Below are 12,552 nucleotides of genomic sequence, written 5' to 3' on the forward strand. Positions count from 1 at the left end.
GGCTCCAGGGGATGACCAGTATGGGAGCCAAGTGGTTTGATGGTGGGTCCATGGAGCAGAGAGGCAAAAATAATGCAGTGTTGTTGAACAGGTGAACTATGAATTACAGCCTTTTTGCCAGGGCTGCCATTGACGATCACTCTCAGGATGGACTGGGCCCCTTCCACAGGTGAAGGAAGTTAGACAAAAGCATTTTCTAAATTCATTAATATTGTGTTGGCGATCACTGGCATAAATGTTAGTCTTTTTTTTATTACTGCATTTCTTAGCAATCAAGTGATGCTCTAATGGTGCAAAGAGTGATGCCTGTTCAAAAGATCAGATGAGATATGAAAATCATTAGAATCAGCTAATAGCTGCAAGCACTCACTCTAAAGGCCAAAAGAAATTTGAAAGTTTTATTGCATTCGGTTAGCATACAAGGCGTTTGTGGTGAGGGTCTTTGACATGAAATGTTCAGAAAACAACCAAACTACCAAAACAATAAATACTAATTCCAATATTTTATTTTCTGGAAAACCCCTTGACTCTTCAATACTTGACACACAAGAGCAATGTTATATGTTACATAAAGACAAAAAAACGTTCCCTACCAAGAAATGGCCCTAATCGTTAAAGTGACTTAGCACTGTGTATGTCATTAACAACCCCCCAGTGAGGAGTTAAAAAAACAAACAAACCTGGATCTCCTTTCTGTGTGTAAACGTGCAGAACTGTTACTGCACAAGTATATATTTCAGGCAATGCACCCTGACTTCGCACTGCATGTTCTTAACTAACAAGGTGACGGATAAAAGCAAAATATATGCATTTGGTTTCAAAAGTAAGACAACACTAAGATATACTGCAATGTCTTCTGACATCATTTGATAAGAATGATAAGAATAACAGGCATTCAATGTCTATTCTATTTTCTGGGCTGTCTTCCTTTTAACTGTCTATGGCGTCGTGAAAGGACATCAATGTAAATGGATCTTTCGAGCCAATACGAAAGAATCTGCATTTTAGGAATTTTGCTGTTGAATACTGCCAATTTCTTCAGGGAGTTCTGTATAGCATCAAAACTGAATATCTACAAAGTGCTTGAAAATAAAACAAAAAGGTTTAGGTGCTATACAGACAATCTCGTTAAGACAGCATAGAGACAGAAGATGAACAGCACTGTGGGTGAGTTGATGAAAATTTTCATAATTAAAATAATTTCTGAAATGGAAACTATTTTACTGGAGTGACAGAGAACAGCTATATAAAGGAACAACAACAAGGAAAAGGCGTACAACTGCAAACAAAAACTGCAAACACTGTATTTGCAACTGTGACAAATGACTACTATCAACACACTATCAAAATATTCTGCTGAACAAAACAAAATAACTTACATTTGCCTGCACCTATAAGTTTTGATTTTGTATATAACACGTTACTGAATGTTAATTAAAACATATGAGAAACATGGGTGTACATGTACAATAACTTGAATGAATGCTTAACAGGCTATTTGATAATGTATAAAGAGAATTTATAAGACACTGACATAAAGCGTTATCAATCATTGTTTACTTACTATACCTTTCATGTTGTAAACCAGTGGTAGTCAGTGCTGGTCATTTGTGACCCACTGTTGTAAACCTGTTCACTGTAAAAATAATATATATATCTCCAAATGAAGGGTCAATAAAACCTACAGTATTAAAACTACAGGAACTTATTCGCTATGTACAGTAAAACAAAATGAGTCCCACTGGTGCTTGGTTTGTTTGTTTTTTTTTCAGTACAAGTCTTTGATACACTTTTCGTAATCTTTTTACATAAATTGCTCTCTGTGTGTGATTTTTTCTCTTTGGTGTCTCAGCTGAGGACGTAAGTTAGGTAGTTACACTGATTCACTCAGAACGTGGACGGCTACACAAGGCGAGGATCTGCAACCTCTTCAACATATTTGTTACTTAACAAGACAACTACACTGCAAACTGACACTGCAACATTAACAATCACAACTTTCTGTCCACACAGACCACCGTTCTGGTGGGGCAAATGCACCCACTGGACCATGATGAGAACTATGCCTGTTGATTTTTTTCATGTCTTCATTGTGAGTTTACCGTCTTAAAAAACCTCACAATGTGTAATAGCAGTATGCTTTGCTTAAGTTGAACCAAGGAGGAAATGTTTTTGGTGTAAGTGACTAAGGTAAACAGCAGACATAAAACTGCTTTTGATACAGCTTCTGCATCTCCTTCTAGGCTGTCAAAAAAGACACGTTCTGATTTTTTCAAAGACAATACATAGGTGTGAAAATGACTTACATTCAAAGTGTTGTGGAGACATTTGCTCATGTTCTCCCCCCAGCATGTCTCTCATCTACCCTCTAAATGATCCTTCCTTTCCTAATACATTCATTAGAGATGATCACCCTGCCAGCCTTCTAGTACCAGGGTACAAAGTGCAACACAACAACGCTTCAACCATCAATAACACTCTATTATGCCTCTCAGTTTTGCTGCCATTGGGTAAAAATCGCTTCATTCCAGCTTTACTCTTCTCAATGTTTTCATGGTCTTACAGGTCCTACGAGGTCGTTTTTAAAGATATTTGCAGTAACTGTTTTAGGAATAGGGAACATTAAGCCATTTTTAACTAATTTTCCAAAATATCTGCTTTAAAAAGCATCAGCTCATAGCAGCTGCTGCTTTACTTAACTACATGGAAATACAGAGGAGGTTTTAAAGCCATACAAACACATCAGTGAGTTACAATACATTGATTTTCAGTGCTGTAATATTATTGAAGTCTAAGGAATGGGAGGTCGATCGACAAAAAAGTAGAATCTCTATAATCTTTATCCTAGGGCAGAAAAGGTCTGTGTGTAAGTCATGTTATAGACCGTACCATCGCCTTGAAAATACAAATCTGTTACAGGTACTACTTATCACAAGGAGCTAAACTCTGGAGTTAGTTATTGTATAAAAGCTGATAGATGTGTGCGAGTCCAGCATGAAGAGCAAGGAGGGAAGTGGGGAGGAGTTCTGCAAGCTATGGTGTGCGTAACTCTGGGCTTAGCTGCCCTGTGTCATGTTCTGCATGTGTTTGGCAATGTCGTACACGTAGGTGATGTCCGGCCTCTTCTCCGGGTCAGGGTTGATGCACATATCTACCAAGTTCCTCAGCTGGTGAGAGGGACGGGGGGGTGTTGGTTGGGAGGTAAAGACAGAAATAATACAGTCAATGACACTGTGGTGAGACCATGCTGTAGATTTTAAAAGTGCAGCTTCAGAAATGAACAAACCGGTGCTAACAGAGACCTGCATGTCCTATAATGAGCTCCTTCCATAATAACAATAACAAGGTAATCAAGCTGAGACTACGACGCGATGCTGGGTTAGCGCACTAATCGCTTTTTGGTCTGCTGAATCCACTCTTACCTGAGTCCACACACACACACACACGCACACCCACCTGCATGCACACACTGCTGCCACTCCATTGCCATCCGGAGACAGCACTTACACTTGAAGCCGAGCGAAGCGGCTGATTGGAGCAGATAGATAGACAGGCTCGCAGGCGGAACAGCCACCGCCATCATTAAAAAAAAAGGAAGAGAATAAAAGATGGAGAGGAAAGAAAAAAATAACATCTACGCGAGGTCGCTATGGTAACCGTCTGCCGACTTCCTGGCCGCTGTTGCGTGGCACCGACTTGGACGACTTCTCGTCAGCCGCTGTGTTTATATGTATGTGTGTGTGTGTGTGTGTGTGTGCCTGAGTGAGAGAGAAAGTGAGAGAAAGATGCAAATTCAGACAGTCTGAGAATTAGCCCCACAGAATAGAGATGGGGGGGGGGGGATGCAGATATGTAAAATATTCATGCGCTTCTTTGCATGGCGAGTGGGGTGGGGGAGAGGGGGGTGTCAGGTGGAGGGGGGGGCAGAGGGGGATAGGAGTTAGTGAAGGGAGGCGTGGGGGGGAAGCATAGACGGAGATGGTTAAATGACACAACAAAGATGAGCAGCTGACAGTTTGCTGCCGATCCTTCAGGAGCATTGTTTACATCCAGACAGGCGCTGCAGGCACCCCCCTCATCTCCATCTCTCCATCGCCCTGTCTCTCGCTCTATCATTCCCTCTCTCTTTCGCTTTGTCTCCCTTTCTCCTGGATGGGGGTGACATGTGGGGCAACGCAGAAGCTCACTGTGGTGTGTGTATGTGTGGAGAGGGAGCTCTTGTAACAAAATATACACTTGCACAATTGCTCCCGCAAAAAAAAGCACACACACACACACACACACACACACACACACACACACACACACAAAACAGAGGCTTGAGACACCTCGCAATTAGCCTTTATCAACCTAACGAAGTAAATACCACAGTATAATAAAAGCCTCTCTCGGGGTTTACTATTCGACCAGAGAGACATGAATAAGGATAGCCACTTAAACTCAGCCACTGTGAACCTGTGCATGCAGACTGAGGAGTAGTATGTAATACTAGCAGTGATAGTAATAGTAGGATGAAGGAGATAAACAAAATAACAGGTGGAGCACTTTGTTGTTTTAAGGAACATACTGACCGGCATATTTCCAGGTTTTATCTCCATAAGTATATAACAATATGCTTTACATTTTTGTTAACATACATCCAAAATATATTGAAATTTCTAAAACACAGCAGCACGATTTGTAAAAGGTTTGCTGTTATGTAAAGCATGTGGCATTTAGAGCTGAAGAAAACATTAATTGACTGACAGTTGATTGTCAATAACATAAATATTTGAACACACACTCATCACAGTCTCTAGACTTTAACTAGAAACTGCCCATTTTTCATTTTTTTCTGAAATTTCAGACAAACTAAATAACTTATCAATTAATCAACAAGTAGTGGATATATTAATCAATAATGAAAATAATTGTTCTCTAAGGTCATTAGTGGTATAGGGCTGACACATGCAAAAACACTGGTATGTTCCTTTAAATAGATCACACATGAGCGGACGTCTCATGCCTTTTAACTAACAAGCAATCAGACTTTCTGCTTTGCGGGGAAACTTTGTTGTAATGTCGACTATCAAGCACTACAAAGCTTTACTGTGTCCATAACAAAGCATGGTGTCATTGCTAAATGGATCTAATACCCGCAATGTATGTGCATGTGTGCCTGTGAGTCAGTGTCTGAGTTTTTGCATGTGTGTGCATTTGACTTAATACTGTATATGTAAGAGGAAAAAGACAGAAATCTTAGAAAAAAATGCCACCCACAAAAAGAAAGCATGCAAACACAAAGACATGCACATTCATGCACACGTCGCCGGCAATCAGCAATAAGGCGATCTTTAACCGCAGCCTGACTACATTACATTTTTGTGCACGGGTAAGTCTACGCAGAATTACAGCAGATGATTTAACATTTAGTTAGGGAAACATGACACTCAAGCCCATTTAGTTTCACCCCACTTTGTAGCATGGCCAGATGCTTTTGATATGTGCATTTAATTTTCAAACGGTTAAAATCATAGCCGGTCTTTTGATCACAGGGCAAAATCATACTGTACTGTAGCTCAGACAGTTGGGTAGATTTCACTTACATATATAAAAAAACAACTTTAATAGTCAACACAAGTCAAAATCAGAAAATTGGCACAGAGAAAGAGAAACCGGCCACGACTGCTTTAAACAGTAGTTCCCTTTAAAACTATAAAGGATTTTCTTTTAACTTTCTTTTAAAAGGAGTTCAGGAGTCCAGACTATCTTGAGTCCTTTTAAAAACAGAGCAGGTTCATACCTTCTTACCATAGGAGTAAAAGGCAACTGACATATTACTTACCTCCTCTGAGTAGTGATCTGAGGGAAGAGGTGGGTAGTCACACTGTTCTATCTTCTTACAAAGGGAGTAAAGGTTCATCTTATCCCCATAGAACGGACTCTGTAGGGCTGCCATCTGAAATATAGAGATATGAAGAAACAGGCAGAAGAAATGTAGAGAGAAAGGGGGAGAAGACAAGAGGAAAAAGGTGTGAAGTAAAAACCTAAAATTTCAATTTCAAAATTTCAACAAGTGCTACACAGAAGACACTGTACTGTACTGTATATGGAAAATAGAATAGTTTGCTGCTATAGAGATATATGTCTTACTGAATAAAGCAGGAAGTGCTTGGGTGTAAGGGACAAATAAAGCCAAACAGCAAGTTGACATGTCTAAACTTTTGTGTACATATCAAATCAGTACACACTTATTTATGTTTTTTGTAGTGGAATGAGCAGTGGTCTAAAATTCAAGTGAACCAAAACAGAAAAATCCAAGAAAGCTCCTCTGAACTTGTGTGTTTTCCTCTAGTTTGCTGGCGCTTTATGCTGCACTGCATCGAAAACTTAGCGATGAGAACGAGAGGAAATACAGAGTGGAGAAAAGGAAGAGCAGAATGTGAGGAGAGGGGTGCAGGCATGTGAGAGGAGAGAATTTTTCAGTTTGCTGGAGCAGTGAGGAAACTGTATCCTCTGGAAAACAAATGCAAGCAAGCAGAGCAGAGGAGAGGCAGATGGGAATGCCAAGGAAGAGTGGAAAGGATAAGGAGACTTTTGCTGAGTGGAAATAGGTGAATCCCTCCTGCCTTTCTAAGAATAGAAAATATAGGATGTCATTTTGCCAGGCCTTAGTGACTGACTAAATCACCCTCTATAAGTGTGCATGCGCAAGGCGAAGTCTGCAGCACACTTGCATAACAAGCAAAATTAAATTATTTTGTTTGGGTTTTTTTGATGCAATGTTTTCAAAATAAATACGATGTTAGGATTATGAGTTGGGCTGAATTGGATAAGCAATGATAAATAAACATGGTTGGAACAGCTCTCAGTGTTGATGATGATTAGCTGCTTGGAAATGTTGGATCTTGTTGACTTGGTAGTCATTTATTCACATAGGAAGACGCTGGTTGCAGTAAGAGTGTAACTAACATTATACAGTATCAAAACGGTTTTCTCTGGGCAGCATAGCGCTGCACAGTAAAACATGTATGTATTATATATTTGCACATATGCACACATTCATGCCCTGCACCTGTTTTGGGGCAGAGGAAATTTCTGAGCACCTTGAAATGTTAATGTAGATCAATGAGTTCCAGAAGAGAGGAAGTGTCTTCTGGACCAATGTGAAACAGGATCTATGGCCATTAATGTACAGTCATTGCTCATAGATTCCTGTCTCTCACAGGCTTTATCTGCAGGATCGTTTCAGTAATGTGGGGCATTTCCAACTTGGATGTGAGCTTGCCAAATGTTTTTGAACGCTTGATGTAGTGACTGATAGCAGACAAAATGGTGATGAATTAGAACAAGGAGTATCTTTTGCTATAAAAGGGTAAGATGAAAACAACCCTACAAGTTTATCATAGCATGCACATGAAATGTTGTTACACATTCGTGTTTTTCAGGTGTCACATTATTATTGGAGAATGTACAGTATGTGTTTGACAACCTGTTAATTGGTGGAGTGAAAGAACAATGAGAACAATGTGTCTACATATGGATCCAAATGGAATCGTTCCATACAGAATACAGCAGATTAGTGTGAAATGTGCCACCTTCCAAAACATGAGACACACTGTAGACAAAATATAACCCTGATTCCAAAAATGTTGGGATGCTGTGAAGAACAAATAAAACACAATTATTGTCATTTGCTACTTGTTATTTGGCCTCTCTTTACAGCTTAGCTGTACAGTCACGACAGCTACTGCTACTAAAGTATTTTACTAAAGTGAAAGTTGGCGCTCTTTGTTGAATGTAGCTGCAAATGTAACGTTCCAAGTATCACTAACTTGTAGGCAACTTCTTCATTTCAGTCTTAACTGAAAAATGTGTCAAACATTGATGTTGCAGAGACAGAAAAGCTCTTGTTCCCTATCGGGCAGATTTTGACAGAGTCTCTGTCACAGCTTCCAGTGGGAAGTCAAGATGACGGCAGCAGAATCTCAGTGGGCCATCTCTCCTCTGGACATCATTTACCATCACACTTTTATCCGCCTCTTAATCAATCACTCACATTAATAGTCCACCCTCACAAAACACATGTGAACACTAAGTAAAGAGGATCTCGCTCTGTCTGTCTCTGCTTGGACTCCTCTCTCCCTCTGCTCCAACAATGACTACTGAGACTGGCACAGCAGGTGGTTGACAGTGATGAGATGTGTGAGGAAATGTGTATTCCTGTGTGTGCACTTCCACTAGTAACAAAGCACCATATCTGCAACCTAATATTTCAGATTTGATTCTGCAGTGATTAAGAGACAAAAACAGACTGACTAATGAACAAAAGCACATGCAGCAATGGTGAATATATCCTTGAAAATGCAAACTCAGATTTAACCCAGAGGGCATCTTCAGAGGGACAGTGCCACAGTATTTCAGAGCCGACTTCAGGCAAAGCAGTCGAGAAAGTCCCTCATATCACAGGGTGCCAATATTCTAAATTCAAATATATATTCTAATATATATTCTTATTGTAAAGAATAAATAATTGTAAATATTCCAGCACTACGCTGTTTTCCCTGCTGCATCTCTGGTGTCCCACCTCTTCAAATTCAGTGAATTAAGGGTTTATTCCGACCAAACCAGAGATGGTGGTGGAACAGTGGAAAGACGAACCAAGGTTTCAGTGAGTTTTATTTTGTTTCTGCTTGAATGAAGTGTGCTTTACAATGATAAAATTCCTGTTTCTGTGAATGGAGTCTGGTGGCTTTGGCGAGAGCGATACAACAGCTGTTTCTGGTTGAATAAAAAGGATCTTACTCGAACATAAAGGTCTATCTCTGTAGGGACCCTTTCCATAATGCTGTCAGACACATAGAATTAGCCTGTCAGTGCAAAAACAAATACTTTTAGTGGACACACAATGACGGCGTGCAAACGCCCAGAGGGATTACATTGCAGCCTGTTACGTGACTGTCAGCAGCAGCGCTCTTGCTCAATATTGGACCAGTTTAAAAAAAAGTTGTCCCCATTAGTCACTTGGGCAGAAAAAATGGGAAAATATGGTCCATAATCAAATAACAATGTCTGGGACATTGAAATCTTCCAGGCCACATGGATCGGATCTTTTGCTTTCAGCCATGCGTGTTGCTGCTGTGCGTAACAGTATGATGTCATTACGTCAACAATTCGGAATATTGCCATTATCCTGATGTGACTTTTTTTGACATATTAAAAATATACTGGCATTCTTGTGATATGATATGACATGGCACACACCAAAAAAACACACACTAATCAACTTTAAATAAAACCATCGACTGCAGTGTGTCACTGATAACATGTAATAAACTACAGGACTTTCCCACTGGTTCTACTTCTAACATTAAAAAGCACATCATGACATACTACAGATGATGCCTGAGAGGTGAGATCACATTCAAATTATCAGTTTAAATCTACCTGATTGTCTCAATGTCCAACAATTAAATATCCAGCTAATTTATCATTCATAGCAGCCTGTAAATACATCACCAGTCCAGTGAGGTCAGAAAGTGTTTGATTTTATCATTAGACATTTACCACAAAGGTCAATGGACATCTTGCACTTTTATTTCAGAAACTAAATCACTTTCCGAGCAACAAACGGAGAGCTCTGAAAATGCAAAAAGCTAGAGGGCAGTGCCAGACGGACTCAGCTGGCTTTCTTTCAAAAAGATGTGGAGATGGTCTGCAGTGGCCATGTGTGCACAAAAAATGCTGACTGCTAGGAGTAAATGTTTACTTCAAGGACTTGGAAAGAAGTGCGTGGGAAAACACTTTTCATTGCATATATATGTACACCTTTTAGTACTATATAACAGGTAGTGTAGATGTGTGTGGGCTTCCCAAAAGTATACACTTCCCAGTTAAACAGAGAAAAAAGAGAGTGAGACAGAAACAGACAGAGAGAGAGAAGAAAACCAGCCAGCTACAGACACCAGGAGGCAAAGGGTTAAACAAGACCCCATCGTATTTTCATGCATCTTCTGCTTTTGACAGATGAAAAATGTCAACTGTCCTGTTTGTATTTGGGAGTTTTTGCACTATTCATCTGCTTCATTAGTGCCTGCTGCTCCTAGCCCCTGACAGCTGCCGGCCCCCTGCTCTCAGCACACACACACATGCACACACAGACACAAACACACACACTTACGCCTTTTTTCAGACTGTGTCGTCGCAATGGGTTAGATGATTGACTCACTCTCTGACCTCTGAGGCCCTGGTGTGAGTACGAGACTGTGTGTGCATGTGTGTGTGTGTGTATGGTTCATTGATATTCGAGAGTCATACAATGCACACGCATGCCGGCTGTCTGTCTAAGGGGTGTGAGGTGCTGGTGGCAGAAAACCCTAGCAAACTCACAGCCGCGCACAAACACATACGCACGCACGCACGCACACACACTCCCCTCCTTTGTTCCTCGGCTCTTCTTCAGCTGGCCAGGCTGTGCTCTCCCCAGCCCAGGCATGTAAAGCCAGCATCCCTGTCCGTGTAAAAGGTCTGGATGGGGCCTTCCAGCTTAATTAACACTGATCCTGCTCTCTCTCTCTCTCCAGCTTCTCTCCCTGTACGCCAATTAAAAGGAGTTGAGAGAGGCTCCCGTCTTCTCCCTCCACCCCCCTTTATCCCTGGAGCCCTTACAGCCTGGGACCGAAGGGTTTCTCACAAGTTCTCACTTACTCATTTATAAACACACATAAAATTACATATAGGTGCTACATCAAAATAAACAACTTAAAGGTAACACACACGCACATGCAAAATAGATGAATATTTTGTGTATATCTTTCTCTCTCTCTCTCACACACACACACACACACACACACACACACACACACACACACACACACACACACACACACACACACACACACACACACACAGTGTAAGTGAGGAAAGCATGACTTTTTTATGTGCTCATTGGTCCTTCATGTGGTTTTATGATGATATATTAATCAAGGCAATAAGTCACAGTGTAGGGACAGTCATTAAAAATATACCTACGCCCAGTGGAGTCGTCACTCCTCTATTTCAACACACTAAAAAGAGAAGAAGGAGGAAAGAAAGCTAAGATGAAGAATGGACAGATGAATTAAAAGTGCCAGATTGTTCCAGTAGGTTGAACTTTTGAGGAAAACTGATAGATGATGTGTTCTTATGTCCCTCTCTCGCTGCAGCTGAACTACATGTCGGTATCTGAATTGGGGAATTTTAAGAAATAGCATTTCTAGATATGCACAGTTTTGGCTTTCTTGAAGTCTACTCTACTCAGAGACTTTGAAAACATCAATACCACTCTCATGTCTGTCCGTTAAATTTGAAGCTGTAGACAGCAGCCTGGTAGCTTAGCTTAGCACAAAAACTGGAGTGGAAACAGCTAACCTAGTTCTGTGCAAAGGAACAGCTTTAGAGGTGCTGCCTACCAGCACCTCTAAAGCTCAACATGTTACCTCTTGTTTGTTTAATCTGTACCAAAACCGAAGAAACTGAAAAACAACAACTTGTGGTTTTCCAAGCACTTTTTTGTTTCATATTTGATGGACATATACAGGAGGGGTATATGTCCATCAGTAAGAAAGTGAATAAGTGTGCTTCCCAAAATGCCAAACTACTCCATTAATTATAGTTTCAAAACATGGTCATGCAGTGGGCTCACAAAGGTACAATTGAATTGAAGGTTCTGTTCCCAAATGTTATTCAGTTGAAGGCAGAAGTTGCATCGGGCAGGAAGGAAGGCACAAGACAGGTTACGGACTAGAGCAAAAACATGTATTGTTCACAAATGGGATGGAAAGTTTGCTAGATTTGGGACAACCTGATACTGACACTGGTAGACGGAACATATATGTTAACGCATCGAAAACCAGATACTGTATGAAGCAGATAAAACGATACCACAGTCATTCACAGGCAGCAGGCTTTGTTTGCGAAAACACCACTTCCATTTTCAAGAACATATAGAGAGCTAGCCACAGGGCCAACTCATCACATGCAAACGCCAGCTGCCGAGAACCCAGTATTTTTGAGCCTCATAAAACCAACAGCAAAACAAGAGGGGAGGAAGAGGAATGAGGCAGGAGGCATGAGACATGGGCACAGTCAGAGGTATGGATGGCTGAGCTCCTACAGGAAGGAGACACATTCCAGTAAATCTTTTCAAGATATTCTCCCCCTCTGCTAACCTTTATACAAACCACACAACATCTGCACAAGCTGGAGACCTACGGTGTGCGTAAAATGCATCTCTTTTACACAGAGCACACTGAGCAAGATGGAGAGAGTTACTAACGCTGAACGTGAGGCCGTTTTGACTGAGAGCAAGAGGAGAGAGCACTAGGAGACCGCAACCTCATCAACTGGCGTGTGACCAAACCCCCTCCTCAGCTTCCTGGTCACCCTGGGAGATAACCCCGGCGACTGCAGCATCCCTGTTTACCACGGCGTAGGGGCTTTGGGTGAGGGGCACAGGGCAGGGTCAGGTGATGTAATGAGATTGGACACGAGGAGAAAGGGATCAAACAGAATGGGAGATAAAGATAGACGCAG

General features: G+C 41.1%; 1 protein-coding gene across 1 annotated transcript in view; it reads right to left on the minus strand.

Moving 5' to 3' along the window:
* Positions 1-384: 384 nt before the first annotated feature.
* Positions 385-12,552, minus strand: part of nek7 (NIMA-related kinase 7) — a 61,860-nt gene continuing 49,692 nt past the window's right edge. Inside the window, exons 9-10 of the mRNA XM_041935575.1 lie at positions 5,825-5,938; positions 385-3,167 (exon numbers count right to left, since the gene is read on the minus strand). Of these exons, the coding sequence (XP_041791509.1) occupies positions 3,057-3,167; positions 5,825-5,938 (225 nt within the window). The 3' untranslated portion in view covers positions 385-3,056. The remainder of the gene's footprint in view (positions 3,168-5,824; positions 5,939-12,552) is intronic.

Source organism: Chelmon rostratus, chromosome 4 (genome assembly GCF_017976325.1).
Source record: "Chelmon rostratus isolate fCheRos1 chromosome 4, fCheRos1.pri, whole genome shotgun sequence".
Classification (NCBI taxonomy): domain Eukaryota; kingdom Metazoa; phylum Chordata; class Actinopteri; order Chaetodontiformes; family Chaetodontidae; genus Chelmon; species Chelmon rostratus.